Source organism: Saimiri boliviensis, chromosome 6, assembly GCF_048565385.1.
Source record: "Saimiri boliviensis isolate mSaiBol1 chromosome 6, mSaiBol1.pri, whole genome shotgun sequence".
NCBI lineage: Eukaryota > Metazoa > Chordata > Mammalia > Primates > Cebidae > Saimiri > Saimiri boliviensis.
Genome location: NC_133454.1, coordinates 104,271,983 through 104,290,018, shown reverse-complemented (window position 1 = coordinate 104,290,018; position 18,036 = coordinate 104,271,983). Strand labels below are relative to the sequence as shown.

Here is an 18,036-nt window from a genome sequence, read left to right as displayed (position 1 = left end):
AGAACATTCTGGTATGTTTCCAAAGATCACACAGCCCCTTAAGGGGGAAGAAGGGCTCAGATTTTGACACAAATCGTCCTTCTCCAGGGCTCACACCCTCAACTCCTAGGCTGGAAGGGAATATGTAAGAAATTTTAAAAGAAAGTAGAATCTGTTCTAGAAAAGGGACTTTTTCTCCTTCCCTCTAGTGTCTAAATTTTCAAATGTTCTGTTTTCACAATTTAAAGACGAAAAAAGAAGGGCTACAGAGAGAGGTTAATGTACGTTTTGGGGGTATGGTTTTTTTATTTATGTTTTGCTCAAAAGACTAACTAAATGTCACTCAAATCTCCACCACACTTGGGGGCTAAGGGCAGGAAGTCAGGAAAAAAAAATAATGGAGAATAGCCAAAAACGAGCCCGTTCCAAACCAAACCAAGCAGCTCCAGACGGCTGCCAGCAACATCTATATATATATATATTTGCTCTCCACCATGTCTTCCAGTTTGAGCATGAATTCTAAAATCATGAGACTGGAGTGACAGAGGACACAGAATGTCATAGAATTCCCTAATTTCACGCAGCTGCTATTGACAAAGCTGGTAATACAATTTGGGAATCAACTCCTTAATCCTGCATTCTTTCAGAAACTGATCATGTGCCAAATATTCCCAGACCAGCTAACAACAGTCTGCATTTGCCGAAGTTCAAATATACACCATATCTCAAAAATTCCAGTCATGGATATGGTAAAACTCGGCACACTTGTACAGTGTTCAATAAATCCTCAAAACCAGACAGATGACAGAGCTCAGACATACTATGTCACTTGCTCAAATTACAAATGTTACATCTCTAGTAATTGTGAAGCCGTATTAGAAACAGAGAAAAGCTAAAACAGACATACTTTTAAAACATAATTCTGCAGGCCAGGCTTGGTGGCTCACACATGTACTCGTAATCCCAGCACATTGGGAGGCAGAGGGAGGTGGATTGCTTGAGCTCAGGAGTTCTAGAGCAGCCTGGGCAACATGGCAAAACCCTGTTTCTACAAAAAAAATAAATTACCCAGGCATGACGGAGCACTCCTATGGTCCCAGCTGGAGGCCAAAGTGGGAGGATCACTTGAGCCCAGGAGGACGAGGCTGCAGTGGGCTGTGATCATGCCATTGCATTCCAGCCTGGGTTTGAAAACAACAAATAAATGAAAAACTCTGCACAAATAAAAATTCAGTATGTATAGTGATCATTTCAGAAAGATCACATGTAACAAACAGTATAAAATATTCTCCCCAAAAAACGCATTCCCCAATTTTCCCATCTCGAAAACTTCTCTGAAGGGCAGGACCAGGCACTGGGGACACAGGACCCCTTGGATGGGCGAAGGTCCAGTTTCAGAGGCGGCAGCTTGCTCCAGAGGTGTGTAAACTGCAAAGCCAGTGCCTTTTCCTGTGCCTCAACAGAGTGGGCCCCAAATTCCAGTCACAGATATGGTAAAAGTTCAAATGGTTGGCCAGGCACAGTGGCTCATGCTTTTAATCCTAGCACTTTGGGAGGCCGAGGCAAGTGGATCACGAGGTCAGGAGCTCGAGACCAGCCTAGCCAACATGGTGAAACCCCATCTCTACTAAAAATACAAAAATTAGTTGGGCACAGTGGCAGATACCTGTAATCCCAGCTACTTGGGAGGCTGAGGCAGAATTGCTGGATCCTGGGAGGCGGAGGTTGCAGTGAGCCAAGATCACACCACTGCACTCCAGCCTGGGCAACAGAGCAAGACTCCATCTCAGAAAAAAATAAGTTCAAATGATGAACCTGTTCTCAGTCATTTCCTCAGATGGCTTCCAGGGAGACAGCAGGCTCAGAGCCAGGACGCATAGTTCTCCTGTCAGAGAAGCCACGTGGCCTGGTGTCTCAAAGCCCATGAAAGAGCCAGGAACCATCGTCCAGTTATGTGGTCTCAAGGCAATCCCCCATGAGACAACCCTGTGCCCACCACTTGTCAGTCACATTTCCTACACACCAGAGCACCCAGGAGGACATGCCCACAGGGCACCATGGCCAAGCTCACTCTGCAGAGACAAACTCTGAAGACGAAGAGAAATATACCTCCGCAGTGCAGGGAGCAGGATCGTTTGACACCATGGACCCCTCTCAACCCACATTCCCGGCCCTCTTTTCTCATAGATGATCATGAACCCAAATCTCATGCATGTTTCAGCAGCACAAAACAGGTAGGGGCTGAAAAGGAGGTGGGTTGGAGAGGATCACAAAACCATCTGATCCTGGTGATGCCCATTAGAAGGTGACGTCCCCAGCAAAGGCTCAAGTCATATCTATTGGCAGAGAAAAGGGGAAGGGAAAGCACGTTACAATGTATTCAGTGCCAACTCCATGCTGGATACTTGGTGGGATGCTATGCCTCACTTAATCCTCAAGAAACTTCCACGGTTCTCTGTAAGATGGTCACCAGCATGGACCTGGGAGTCAGGCAGCCCCGGGTTCCCACAGCCCATGTGCCACTTGCTGGTTTTAAGATGCTGCACACACATAACCTCTGGGATTCTCAAATGGCTCATACATAAAGTGAAGGCAAGGACAGGACTCCATGGTAGGGACTGGTAGAGCCTGATGGTAAAACCCTCTGCTCTCTCAAAGCACTGGCTCTACATCCACCAAGAGCCCTATGTCTACACACAGCACACAGCTCTGAGATGGAGACACAGCAGAGACGACAAGACTGTTGGCAAGAGGCACAAAACCACCAGTTTGCAGCAAGCAGAGTGTGCAGGGTCTAAGCCAGCTCAGGACCTGTTCCCCTCTGCCCCAGGATGGCTGCCACCCCACCCCAGTAAAGAGCCAGGCCACTCACGGCACTCCTTCTCATCACTCTTGTCGAAGCAGTCAGGCAGCCCGTCACACTGCCAGGCGCCCGGGATGCACCGTCCATTGCTGCACATGAAGTTGCCTGGTATGTTGCACTCATTGGTAAAGTTGTTCCCGGGGAGGAGCTGGCTTTCTGTCAAAGAGAGGGGACAGGTCAGATGGCACAGCAACAGCAGGGACCTGAGCGCCCCTCAACTGAAACGTGTGTGGTTCGGTACAGGTGAGACTTCTGGTAGGTGACTCAACCTCTCTGACCTTCAGTTTCCTCACCCGTGAAATGGACTAATAATCTGCCCCACTACGCCTCCGGAGATTCTGAGAGGGCTAAATGGAGAAATACAGGGAACAAACACACATAAATGTTGGGCACAAAATGGATATTCACAGACTTTTTTTCTTTCTCCATCAAAGACTGGTAATAAAATTCAAATGTTCTTTTCTGGCCATCAGCAGTGGTTAAAAATTCTAGACAGGAGTGAGCACTAGACTCCAGCAGTAGGAACTGCAAGATCTTTCCCGGCCTCAGACTCTGCAGCCCTTACAATCACAGAATCCTTGAAGTTGGGCCAAGTTGGCAGGAATACTGGGAGATCATTTCACTCTAGGAAACAGAAGCCCAGACCTATAAAACCAACCTGCCTGAGGTCGTACAGGTAGAAAGGGCCGTGCTGAATCTTGAACTCAGGATTTCTAAACTCCAAGAGGGTCCCAAGGTCATGGAATTGCCTGCCGAGAGTTACTGGAGGCTGAGAACCAAGCTGCAACTTCAGATTCAACTCCACTGAACATGGCCATAAAGTGCCAAGGGCTCCACCCCAAACAGCCAACCCTCGGGCAAACAGAGAAGGCCAGCCCTATGGTGGTGGAGGTGGGCAGGGTGCTGAATTCATCTGCCAGTGGACCCTGGGGACAGGTTTTCAAGGGAGCCAGTTTCTGATCGATCTGATCAGTCTGAGCCCTTGTGATCAATGGCTAGGAAAAAAGGAACCATGTGAGTAAAAGAGTTTTGGGGAAAAGCAGGAAAAAAAAAAAGACCAGTCCTTCAGCACCCCACAGCTCCAGAGCTCCCTCCTGCGTCATTCCATAAGTATTTATTGGACATTTATGACCAGATACTGGAGCTACATTCTAAAGATGCAGAGATGATGGCTAGGGCTTATACCTTAGGCTGGAAAGGCATACACAGCAAAATAAGAACAGGGATGTCTAGACCTGCCTGGGGGTAGCAGGAGAAGAGAAGGATCACACTTCTCTTTCATAAACCTTACCAAAGAGAAGCATCTCTAGATCTCCGGATCCCTAACGTCATATCCTCTTTCATGCCGCTATCCCTTATGTGTGCTATTTTTTTTACCAGGGATGCCCTTTGACCCACTGGGTCTCCTAGTAAATCCCTGCACGCCCTTAAACAAACAAATATGCTACCTTTCAGCTCAGCTCGGTGGCTCACACCTGTAATCCCAGCACTTCGGGAGGTTGAGGCAGGCAGATCACGAGGTCAGGAAATAGAGACCATCCTGGCCAACATGGTGAAACCCTGTCTCTACTAAAAAAACAAAAATTAGCTGGGTGTAGTGGCACGTGCCTGTAATCCCCAGCTTCTTGGGAGGCTGAGGCAGGAGAATAGTTTGAACCAGGGAGGTGGAGGTTACAGTGAGCCAAGGTCGTGCCACTGCACTCCACCCTAGTGACACAGCGAGACTCTGTCTCAAAATAAACAAACAAACAAAAACAAAACAACAAAAAAGCCTTTCCTTTGAAGTGTTCCCTGGCTTCTCCAAACACAGATGAGCACTAACTCTGTAGTCTCGTGATGGTACCACTGGGGTGATACTAAAAATATTTTATAACTAGAACAAGTGGACATCAACCAATTGCAAGGGACACCATCATAGACAAGCAACACCCCATCAGCCTTGGTGCCATGGAATTTCCCTTGTAGACCATCTGCTGCATTATACAGAATTAATAATGCACATGCATGTTTCATTACTGAAAATGAGCTTTCATCGTTCACTGGAGAACTCTAGGAGAGAAGCTACAGGGAGGGGCTCTGCCCTGCCCAACTGCCCACATCAGAACCCAAGAAATCTCCCTAGTCCCCTCCTCAATCTATCACCTCCTACATGTGACCAGTCCCTACGCCTCCACTGCCACAGCTGTGACTCTAGCTGAAGCAGCACCTTCTCTTACAGGGACTGCTGCACAGCACAACCTCCCAAGTTCGCCTCCCTGGCTCCAATCTTGTCCCTCTCCAACCCACTCTCCCTCTCTGTGGCCAGAAGGCTCTGTCTAAACAGCAAATCAATCATGACATTTCTTAACTTTAACAGGTCATTAAATGGCTCCCTGGTGTTCTTAAGATAAAGTCAAAATTCAAAGAAATTAAAAAAGATTCCAAGAAAGAAGGTAGCATTTACGGTGGATGTTGATAGATACACAGAGATGAAAGTAAGCACTCCTCAGGTCTAGAGAACAGCGTCAGCAAAGAGTCTGTGCAGGAAGACGTAGCCCAGAGCATGGAATTTAAAAATCATGCAGCTCTGATTGTTGGGAAATGCAAAGGTATTATGCTATTATTTTTCCTATTCCACTGCAAAGTCAGCCATCCCTAATTAATCATATGTGCTGTTCCTCTGAGCCCAGAATCAACATGAGACTCTCTCTCAAGACCAGACTCCAGAAAGCCACCAACCCCGAGAAGAACATGAAACCAATCCACCATCTCCAAGCAAGGGCTCGAGGGGGACCCTCAAAGGGGGTAGCCAGGTACTGGATACCAGTCAAACAACAAATGTTCAACCCAGAAAATTCAGACATTCCAGCTGTTTGCTAGCAACTGCTCTGGACTTCTCCAGCAAGCAGAGAACTCTTCAGGGGCCTGGAATGTAACTGTCATTCTGCTTTGGAAATACTTACACATGCATTTGTAGAACTAGCTCCTTGAAGGCAAGCCCCCCTGGAAAAGTCACTGCAACTGTGAAATCTTGTTCTGATTAACAGATTCCTGGAGCCAGAAAATTGGCCAAATTAGATCCAAAAGTGCTTGCTCTGAGAGTCAATAAGGCTGACGGCACATGGATTTGACAAATGGATGGATGGATGCAGAGACTAAATACCATGTCCGTTACACACAGGTGGTCCTGCCAGACACAGGGTTCAAAGCGCTTTCCCAGCAGGACCAGGGATCCTGGGGCCTGGTGAACAATAACAGAGAGGCATATTCTTTTTGCTCTTCTGAGTTACTCTATTAGGCATGCAGGTGGTGCACAGCCGTGTGCTTCAGGGAAGTGATATCATCAAACGCAGAAGCATGAGGAGGGCTGGCAGCGGTGGCTCACGCCTATGATCCCAGCACTTTGGGAGGCTGAAACGGGTGGATCACTTGAGGTCAGGAGTTTGAGACCAGCCTGACAAACACGGTGAAACCCCGTCTCTACTAAAAATACAAAAATTAGCTGGGTGTGGTGGCACACACCTGTAATCTCAGCTGCTTGGGAGGCTGAGGCAGGAGAATCACTTGAACCCAGGTGGCGGAGGTTGCAGTGAGCTGAAATCGTGTCATTGCACTCCAGCCTGGGCAACAAGAGCAAGACTCCATCTCGAAAAAAAAAAAAAACAAAAAAACAAAAAAACAAACAAACAAAAAGCATGAGGAGAAACCAAGGCAAAGGCAATTTAAATCTTGTTGATTCCGTCTTCAAAAATTCCTCAAGCCCATCCATTTGCCTCACTCAACTGATACCACCCAATCCAAGCCGCCACTATTCTCTTACCCTTTGCAACCAGGGTTTTCAACAGGGATCCATTCTGCCCCCCAGGGAACATATGGCGCTGTCTGGAGACACCCTGGGTTGTCATGACAGGGAGATGGGGGTGCTACTGGCATCTAGTGGGCAGAGTTCATAGATGTTGCTATACCTCCTGTAATGCACGAGACAGTGCCCACAATGAAGAATCATCCAGCTGAAAATGGCAATAGTACCGAGGTTAACAAACGTTAGCTTATTAATTAAAAAAAACCCTATGAACTTCCCACTTCTCACTCCCTCCAGTTCCTTCTCTTCACTTGGGGTGAGATTTTAAAATGCACTGGTGGGTTCTCTGTGCCCTCAGAATAAATCTAAAACTCTCGCTGCAGTTTACAAAGCCCAGCCTGGTCCAGTTGCTGCCTGCTTCTGGATACTTACTTCAAACCATCTCCTGCCACATACCTCAGTGGCCCCTGTTGTGAAGCCACCAGATGTGCTGTTTGCTGACCCCAGACACTCTTCTACCTACCTTTCATCTGTGTAATGGGCTCCATTGTGTCCCCCCAAAATTTATATGCTGAAGTCCTCAAACCTAGAACCTCCGAATGTGACTGTATTTGGAGACGAGGATCTTTAAAGAGGCAATGAAGCTAAAACGATGGCATAAGGGTGGGCTCTAATCCAGTATGACCGATGTCCTTCTAAGAAGAGATCAGGACACAGACTGCGTACAGAAGGAAGGCCATGTGAAGACACGGGAAGAAGAGGACCATCCATAAGCCATGGAAGCGGGGCCTCAGAGAACACTAACCCTGCACCTCGATCTCTGACTTCTAACCTCCAGCAATGTGAGAAGACAAACTTCTATCATTTCCCAGTCTGTGGACTACGCTATGGTAGGCTGGTGCAAAAGTAATTGCACAATGCAAGTTGCATAATTGCTTAATGCAATTACTTTTGCACCAACCTAACAGCAGCCCACACAAATACACTTGGCTAACCTCATTCATCCTTCAGACCTTAGCTTAAATCACTTCCTCAGATCCCTTCATGGACACTCAATCTACAGGCAGTCCCCCTGGTTTTCACGCTGGTAGTGTCCTATTTTCCTTTATCCCAGCTTGTGCTTGTGTGTCTCTACTACCTCCTCACCATACTGAACACTCCGTGGGGGCAGAGAGGCGCTGTTGTGTTCAGCTCGGCGCCCTGGGCACCTAACCACTCTGTAAGTCTCCAATAAATACTTGTAACCACTCTAAGAAAGCCAAGTGTTCAGTCACTAATTTATTTCCTCCCTTTCCCCTGTACTCTTCCCTGGAAGGTTCCATCCACCCCTTTTCTCAACCCCCTGGAATGTGAGTGGGATCTCTACATACATAGTTAAAATAAGGGATATGGGGGTGTCTGGATTTGTACAAGTAAATTACTGCCCTGTCTGCTTTAAAAGAGGTTAGAAATCTTTCCAGGCTGATGGCAGGACTTTCTAGTGGCTGAAATATTTATCCCATCTTAGTGCCTCGGGACACATTTAGAATCCAAAACAGGCAAGCATTAGCACGAAGTTGGCTAGTTGGGGTTTCTCCTCCTCCCTTCTCTTTTTTTTCATTAAGCTGAAAAATGAAAAAGAGTTGCCCATTTTCACCGCAGCACATCACTTACTTAAAATAACTACACCATCTGCACCAAGAACGAAAAAAAAAAAAAATGCAAGTCCCCCTCATTGGACAAAGGCAAACAGCCTGCTGCAGAAGCTTCTTCCAGAACTGCCGGCTCCCACGGATTTACATTTGACAAGGGGGCCAAAACTGGGGCAAGTGCAGAAACCCAGACAGCTGCTGCATTCTGCCCAAATGACTCCAGAACATGCAGTTAGTGATGTGGACTTTTCCTGCTGAGAAATGGGAATTCTATCCTACCAGCTGGAGTCCTCCTGGCTCTCTCCTTCTGCTGTTCTTCCCGCCCTAGGGGGACCCCCTGTCATGACGTAATCTAGAATTAACATCTGCAAACCATGGCAGCCCTGCTTCCCTACTTCTGCCCAGTGGCCTTCATTTGTATCCTTTGCTTCCTGACAATCTGGATCTGAAGGCTCAATGAACAGCAAAGGCAAGACGCACAGCCATACATATGTACAGACGCACATACGGCTTAGCATTTGGTTTTGCAGATCTCAAACAGATCTTGTCCTAAACCTCCCCAGAGAATTAACAACCTCTTTCCACTGCCCAATGCCAACAAATATAGTGTTATGAAGCCACAGAAAGCCACTGTCTGTTTTCCCCGTGATGGCTTCTTCAAATATACACACATACATACACACACACACACACACACACACATGCACTCCATGCACAGGCACAAGTAAGACCAACGAGTGAGCTGCTCTGCAACGATCTGTTTATAAACATCCCTAGAAAATCCCTGAAAACCTCCTCGACTCTAGGCTGCTCCACGCAGTAGTATCAGTGTCAGAGAAAACCAGAGACATCTGTCCTGTACACTTCCCAGAGCCATTCGGTTCCCATCAAACTGCTTCCTGCTGGAGCCTGACTATGAGGAGCATGCTCGCTGTCCCCAGAACAGTCACACAAGGCTGTCCGAGTCTGGGGCAAGGATGTGCCCTCTGGCTCCAAGCACCTGAGCACAGCCAGGTCTCCATCTCTGTCTAGACTCTTCAGGCCACCCTTCCCTGTGAGCTCATTCCAATAGCCCCAGCCTCCATTTATCCATCTGTTCAAGGAAGATACAGCCCAGGGAAATTGCTGAGAAGTTATAACATGACTCCTGGGCTCAGCCCAGGACCACTGGCTATTGACATGCACAGATTTCATATTTATACTGTCTATGAGCCTAAAAGAAGATGGTCTGCAATTCTGCAGCAGGAACAACTGATGGACAGAGCAAGTCACCAGGATAGTGAGTGAGCCTAGTTGCCTACTGTGCCATGAAGTGTCTGCCCTTCATACAGCTAGATGGTTGTTTCTCCTATAAGGGTAAAGCACCATGAGCTACAAAATGATAAAGGCTTCATTTCTTTCTTATAAAGTAAGTTAGTAAAGAAAGTCAATGGCTGGTATTAATGGGGCAAGCAAAGGGGTCCAGGTAAAGGACAGTTTTTCACCAGGAAATCGTTTTACAAATTATTTTTGTCCTGTACTTATAGCCTCATCAAGGGCCTAATAGTTGCTACTTACATTTTTTTAGTTATGCTTCAGTGCATTTCATGAAGAAAATTAGGTTGCAGCAGTGTTAATTTCATTGGGGTCTGCAGAGCCATCAGGATACGGCCTTTGTGAGGTCCAAGGTTCACAGTTTGGGGGTCTGATAGCAACTATGGAAGATGCTGTTTGTCATGATGCAGACCTCTAAGATGAGCACTGAACCCCAGCCCCACCCTCATCCCATCCCTCCTCCTGCTCCCTTAATAGCGCTCCAGAAATGAATTATTAGGGATGTTTTGCTAGGGAAGACCTGACATCTACTGAAACACATACACATGGCAGGAGTGAAACATTCATTCTTTCTTACTCCTTACAATTGCCCTATGAAACAGGCACCATATCCACTTTGCAGATGAGGAACCCAAGATTGAAGAAGTAACCTGCCCAAGGTCACACAGCTGGAATAGGTCTGCAAACAGCCAGAGTAAATATTTCAGTCTATGTAGGCCAAGAGGCAAAATTAAATTACCTATATAAGAGGAGAGAAAAGAATTCTCCACACATTTTTTATTGATGAAATTTAAAATATGTTCATAATCACTGGGAAAATTTTTCTGGGAAAAAATGGAATTCTTTTTGGGGCGGGTAATTAGCATTTCACTTAATTGAGGTTCAAAGTTTGTGTTTCCTATTATCAAAATATACTATAAACGTCTGATTTTTTTTCCCAACCATTTAAATACATAAAAACCATACCTGGCTCAGGGTATGGCTGGCTTTAGCCTATTTGCCAACTGACTCCTGCACTAGAAGACTACAGGTTTATGTAAAATCAGAAAACGACAGAAGTGCCCAATCCCAAGGCATATCCCCCTATCCCATCACACCCACCGCTCTGAAATGAGCCCCGTTGTTGACTGGCTGCCCCCCACACCATGTCTTCTTGCTGCTGCGTCCTCAGCAGCTAGCAAGTGCCACGTGCCTGGCAGACCCTCCATAAATGCCTGTTGACTGAATGAATGAGGAACGGAAACTGTCGACCCCTAAAGACCTTTCCAGTTCTGACAGTCTTAAATTCTGTGAATTTATCTAAGCCGGAGTTGAACCCATTTACGCTCTGCCACACAAAATGCAATGGATAAGTGAGGCTGGGGTGAAGAACACTTCTGGGCTCCCAAGAGGAAAGGCGCTGAAGTGAAGAGCTTCTGGAAGAACTTGTGCAAGCACTCGCTTTTCACTCACACCCGTGTCCTTGCCAAGGGCTGGCTGCTGGTCAGGCCTGGGAGAGAATCCAGAGCAGGAGCCATCCCCTCATGCCGTCTGTCTTTTCGGCTCAATCAGCAGCAGCAGGAGGAAGTGTGATGGACATGCCGCTAAAGTGAAGGAGGGGACAACTTTACAACCAATTTTATCAGGCTTGCGATAAGCCGGGGCTTATGAGAGGGCCAATCAACTCTGCACTTCAGCACCTCTCAGTAACAGCCACTGGCCAGGAAGAAGGATTCTGCTACAACCCCAGGTTCAGCCCAGCCCCTTGTGCCCAGGGACAACGGCGACAATTTCCACAGCCACTGGGAACCATTCGACATTCTCTCTTCTGCTCCGCACAGATGCCGCCAGGCAGGGCAAATATGGAAAATACCACAGCCAACTACGGAATAAGGCCAGAAAAGCAAAACGATCTTCATAGAGGCCCCAACGTGTATCTATATGAGCTCAGGGTAAGAAAGAAATTCTGAAATAAATCTCAAAGCACAAGCCACAAAGGAAAAGACTGTTAAATACAACTCCATTAAAACATAAGACTCCTAGTCATCAACAGGTATCATAAACAAAGTTAAAAGAGAAGCCACGAACTGGAAGAAGGTATCTGCCACATGTATAACCCACAAAGTATCAATATCTAGAATTTTCTGACAAAATGATATAAGAAAACACAAGCAGCCCGGTAGAAAAATGGACAAAGCACATGAACAGGTACTTGCGTTGATGAGGAAACTCAAATAGCTACTTAATATATGCTGAATCTCACTTGTAATCAAAGAATGATTAATGGAACACTAGAGCTCTCTTTCTTGCCCATCAGACTTGCAAAAATTTGAAGCCGGATACTCTCAAGTGGCAAGAAGAGGCAGAGGAACAGGAACTCACAAAGGCACATCTGAAGAGCAATTTGGCAACTCCTAGCGAAGCTCACACATTTTGTTACAGGAAAGGGGTCCTGATCCAGATTCCAAGACAGGGTTCTTGGATCTCATGCAAGAAAGAATTCGAGGCAAATCCATAGAATAACGTGAAAGCAAGTTTATGAAGAAAATAAAATAATAAAAGAATGGCTACTCCAATGAGCAGAGCAGCCCCAAGGCCTGCTGGTTGCTCATTTTTATGGTTATTAGTAAGTCTTCTAGGAAAGGGGTAGGCAATTCCTAGAAGCAAGGGCTCCTCCCCATTTCAGAACATATAGGGTAACTTCCGGACGTTGTCAAAGCATTTGTAAACTGTCAGCGCACTGGTGGAAGTGTCTTTTAGCATGCTAATGCACTGTAATTAGCATATAATGAGCAATGAGGACGACCAGAGGTCACGTTTGTCACCACTGGTTTTGGTGGATTTTGGCCGGCTTCTTTATTGAAACCTGTTTTATCAGCAAGGTCTTTATGACCTGTATCTTCTGCCAACCTCCTATGTCATCCTGTGTCTCAGAATGCCTAAACTCCTGGGAATTCGGCCCAGTAGGTCTCAGCCTTATTTTATCCAGCCCCTATTAAGATGGAATCACTGGTTTAAAGCCCTGACACTTTGACCCAATCAATCCTTAATACATACTCTAGGCCTAGGGACAAACATGTACACGTCCCCAGGGTGACAGCAAGAGAAGTTTCACTGAGACACTACTATATATGAAACTCTAAGACAAACTAAATGTTCATCCAAAGGAGAATGGATGAGAAACAGGGTACAGTTACACAATGGAAGGCTACTCAGAGCTTCAATTAAATGAGCTAGGGTTTACATGACACAACACAGGTAAATCTGAGAAACTTACTGCTAAGCAAATAAAGCAAACTGTAGAATATCATCTGCATCCTGTTTAAAAACATACTATTTTAATGGATACACACAGATGTAAAAGTATTTTTAAAATATACAGGAGGAATAAATACCAAATTCAGGATCGTGGGTACCTCTGGCAAATGGGATCAGCACACATGAGCTTCAACTGGAAGATTTGTCTTTAAAAATATCTGGAGCCAGCATGGCAGATTAGAATTCAGTGGAACTGGGTGGCAGGCATACGGTGGCAGGCACTAGCTGTGCAACTTCAAACAAGTGAGCTACCCTCTCTAAGCTTCCATTTTCCATTTGTAAAACTGAGGAAACCTTACCTCCCTGGCAGCATTGCTAAGGGACAGAGGGATGATGATACAGATAATGATAAAGACATAGATATGGATATAGCTGTTGATATAGATATAAATTCTTATGTTATTCTTTGGTAACTTTTCTCTACCCTTTAAAAAAATGTTTCATTAATAAAATTGTATTATAGAGAACAAAATTTGCACTGATATTTGAGGGAAAAAAAACCTATGAAAGACATACGGAAGCATTTATCACCATATTCTCACTTCAAAAACCCCACCAACTACAAAGGAATGTGAAATAAAAGGGGGCAAGTGTTCCTCCTGGAAAAGAAAGAGCAAATGCAAAGACATTCTCCTGGGAGATTCCATCTATTACGAACTCCTTTCATATTCTGAAAGGCAGCAGCAGTTGCAGGGTAGAAGCTGATTGTGGAGGAAAAAATAAACATATCTCCTAAGATAGATTTACCCACCAAACTCATTAAGCCATGACATTCCTAAAACAGAAATAGCAAGGCCTAGCCAGTAGGTCAGATATTTTGGATACTGACTCCCTAAGAAGTCAGGGTGGGGAAAGCCACAGTAAAGCTGTCTTCCTTAGAATAGTCCACACCATCTGCCTCCTCACCCCGCAATATGGAGCTGCAGGAGGCTGAGCAAAGCTCAGATGGGCTCAGCTGGGGGTAGCCAAGGCTGTGACTTGGTAAGGCCCCCTGGCTTTTGCAACTAAGGAGGGGCAAAAGGCACAGAGCAGAATGGAAAACCAGGGTGGCCAGCACAGAAGTGGTCTGAGGGTGAAGGACAGGGGAAGGCAAGGAAACCAGACAGTGAAGCCCAATCCCTGCACCTTGCCCCTCCCTTCTGGGAAGGCAGTCTGTTAAAAACAAAAAGCAGAGTGAGCCAGACTTGGGTTCTAATGCCTAGTTCTCTTATGACCAAAACTAGCTGTGCAACTTCAAACAAGCGAGCTACCCTCTCTAAGCTTCCATTTTCCATTTGTAAAACTGAGGAAACCCCACCTCCCTGGCAGCATTGCTAAGGGACAGAGGGATGATGATACAGATAATGATAAAGATATAGATATGGATATAGCTGTTGATATAGATATAAAACATAAATATGGATATAATGTGAACATACAAGAGCTAGAAGGATAAAGTGTATATATGAGAGCAGGCGGCATATGCTTGGGGTTTAATAAATGGTACTACTATGGGTTACTCCTTCCTTCCCTCCATACATTTTTACTGCCTCTCTGAGTCAGAGGAGGCTGGGTTCCTTTTCTCTTCCTGCCTCTCTAGAGGGATTGTTGCCTGGTCAGATGGGAAGCCTGCTGGAATTTGGGCTGGTTGGCTGGGAACTGGCGGTCACTCAGATCCAGAAAAGCAGATTGTAGGGACAGACACCAGGTTTTAAGGACACAGTTAAAGAGCTCCCAGTGAAGACCCTGGCCGTGTGTCTTCTCATACATGATGGCCTCAGCTCAATTATTCCTAAGAAATAATTAGCCCTCCTTAAATCATTTCTAGGGCTTTTTTTATTATTGCATTTTAGGTTTGGGGGTACATGTGAAGAACATGCAAGATTATTGTATAGGTAAACACATGGCAGTGTGATTTACTGCCTTCCTCCCTATCACCTATGTCTGGCATTTCTCCCCACGTTATCTCTCCCCAGCTCCCCACCCCCCACTGTCCCTCCCCTATTTCCCCCCAACAGACCCCAGTGTGTGATGCTCCCCTTCCTGTGTCCATGTGTTCTCATTGTTCAACACCCGCCTATGAGTGAGAACATGGGGTGTTTGATTTTCTGTTCTTGTGTCAGTTTGCTAAGAATGATAGTTTCCAGGTTCATCTATGTCCCTACAAAGGACACAAACTCATCATTTTTTATGGCTGTATAATATTCCACAGTGTATATGTGCCACATTTTCCCCGTCCAGTCTATCATCAACGGGCATTTAGGTTGGTTCCGGGTCTTTGCTACTGTAAATTGTGCTGCAATGAACATTCGTGTGCATGTGTTCTAGTGCTCTTTAATAGCAGCTAAACGACACACATGAACCAACCCTTCCAAACAGCTATAAAGCAGGTCAAAAGAGAAAAGCAAACGGGACTCACCACTGGGCTTTGGGGGATTTGCTACGCTTCCCTGAGCCTCGGTTTTCCCATGCATAAAATAAGGCAGTAATAGATGACAACCAAATTCCTTTTCAACTCTCAGCTTATTCTTTGTTTCTGTGGACTCGTAATCATCCCCATAGCAGCCAAACACACATAATCTACCTGTCCTAGATAGAGTCTTCGGCACTTAAAAATAATATGTGGGATTGACATAGAGCTCCTCCTCTGAAGAACTGAAAATATCCTTGAAAGGCAGGTACTGAAGACAGTTCCTCCTGTTTAATACAAAGAAACTAAAGCCAGAGATCAACCAGCCCATCAAAAGGCAGTGCTGGAGCTGGCCAAAGAATCCAGGTCTGGCTCCCAGATGAGACCCAATTCTGGCCTCTGCACTTTACAACTCTGACCGTCTCCACTGTCAGCTAGGAGATGGTCAGTCCTATGGTCCCCGGCAACAGGAGAAAATAATCTCCAAAGGGACAGGAATCACACCTGTCTCCCATTCCCTATGGATTAAAGGGCTTCTCTGGTTCACTTCAACTATCCATAATCTTCCATCATGTCTCAGCAAATAAATGATCGTTTGGCTTATCACTTCTGATTGGGAGAGCAACCCTGCCAGGGAGATCAAAAACGCCAGTCTTTTTCAGTCAAGCAAGGAGGGTGTGTATATTAACCCGTGAGTCTTTTTAAATTTTCTTAAGTAGCTTAATGCATTAAACTGGTCCATCCCGCTTCTACAATCTGCTCACGCAGGCACCCTCCCTCCTGAGCACGACGACAGGCCCTCCATCATGAGGAATTAGCTGACTTCTTGAGCAAATGATGTTTGTACATCTAGAAAGTGCCAGAGTTAAGCAGTATTTACCACTGGAGTCCCCACTTTAGTATGCATGTCTGAAGCATCGCAGCTTTCAGACTTCCCGAGTGAGCAATTTACCTTTGCAAGAGACTATCAGATTTGGTAAATCTGTTTTAAAGGGCTAAAACTGTGGAGATGAACCTATTTGGGGTTTCCAGATTGCAAAGGGTAGCCTATGAAAGGGTAGCTTATGACCTTACAGAAAATGAAGCAAGTTTAAAAATTAAAGATGGATTATAGAGCTCTTCTTATCTGAGTCAGCCCTGGTGCCCATATACTGAATTCTATTACCATTCTTTTGAAGCTCAGGGAATAACTTACCCACCCTGTGCCTCAGTTTCGTTATACATAAAACAGAGATTGACCAAATGCAAACTTGACAGGCTCCCTGGGTAATTAAAGGGCTGTTTTGTCCACTGTGGCATTAGAGCCAAGTAGTCACAGACCTGAAAATATTAGAACTCTCACCAAGTATCACTCACACAGGAAAACCTCTTAAGGAAAAAAAAATACTAAAATTCAGTGGAAGCTTCTTAATTTTTCACACACTTTATGACAGCATGCAGATAGCGGCCATTAAGATTAACCAGGGCCCATTTCTTAAAGGTACTATTATTCAAGATTAAAGAATTACTATGATATAAAGACCAGATGCAATGTAGGTACATAACATGTCATTTCATAAGACAAAGCATTCTAATATAGTTACATGATTAATAATTAGAGGAAGGGTGATCTGAAGTATAAAAGGATTCACCCTGAACTAAACATAATAGAATCATACCAGGTGAGATGAGACAGCAGAAGGGAACTGTTCATTAGGGAACAATTTTTCAATAAATTGAAATGACATGCCCCACTGTGTGGGTCCGGTTCTTCAGGGGACTCCAATGCTCCCTATTAACAGAGGCAGCTCAATACCAAGGCGCTGGAAGAGGTCGAACGAAGGCCAGGTGAACGCTGAGACCATGATTAACCTTTAAATAGGTTTGAGGCCAGGTGCAGTGGCTCACGCCTACAATCTCAGCACTTTGCAGGGCTAAAGTGGGAGAATCACTTGCACCTAGGAGTTCAAGACCAGCCTGGGGTATACAGTGAGACATCATTTCTACCCAAAAAAAAAAAAAAAAAAAAAAAAAAAAAAAAGAAGACGAATTAAAAATTAGCCAGGCATGGTGGCATGCACCTGTAAGTCACAGCTACTCAGGAGGCTGAGGGGAGAGGATCACTTGAGCCCGGTAGCCAGAGGTTGTAGTGAGCCAAGATCATGCTGCTGCATTCCAAGACAGAGCCAGACCCCATCTTTAAAAAAAAAAACAAGGTTGAAACCCTATAGTCTGCATTTTCTACAATCCTTGACATCTGTCTGGTTTCATCACCGTCTCCTGAATCTGTCTTCACAAAGTCATGGGCGGGGACGGGGGCGGGGGCGGGGGCAGGGGCAGGGTTTCCTAATCATTGAATTCAAATGTTAATTTTCCATCTTTTCCTTAGGCATAATTCTGCTGCTTTGGATCAACTAGATCATTCCCTCCTTCTGAAACTTCATTCCCCTGGCCTCCCTCACACCATATTCTCCTCTTGTTCTGCCTCCCCCTAACACACACCTGGCTTTCTGATCATTCCTTCTCAGTCATCTTAGAAGTTCCTCTTCCTCCACCCATCCCTTAACAGCCTTCAGAGTTTTGCTCCCAACTGCTTGAGCAAGTGACATCTTCCCTAGTTAAGTCATTTTGTCCACTGCTAGTTTGACCTTCATGGTGATAACTCCCAAACCAACACTTCTAATTCAACTCTCTTCCATTCAGCGACATCCTCCACTGTTGGCTTCACACTTCCATCCCATACTGTCAAAGATATTTCATCCCTGGAACAAGCTCAGCATGTCCAAAACAGAACTTTTGTTTT

At 45.5% G+C, this 18,036-nt stretch overlaps 1 protein-coding gene across 2 annotated transcripts in view; it reads right to left on the bottom strand.

Annotated features, from left to right (window-relative positions):
* LDLRAD3 (low density lipoprotein receptor class A domain containing 3) overlaps positions 1–18,036 on the bottom strand; it is a 289,197-nt gene that overhangs the window by 194,266 nt on the left and 76,895 nt on the right. For both annotated transcript variants that reach the window (XM_039470544.2, XM_074401310.1), the window contains exon 2: positions 2,852–2,998. In XM_039470544.2, the coding sequence (XP_039326478.1) occupies positions 2,852–2,998 (147 nt within the window). The remainder of the gene's footprint in view (positions 1–2,851; positions 2,999–18,036) is intronic.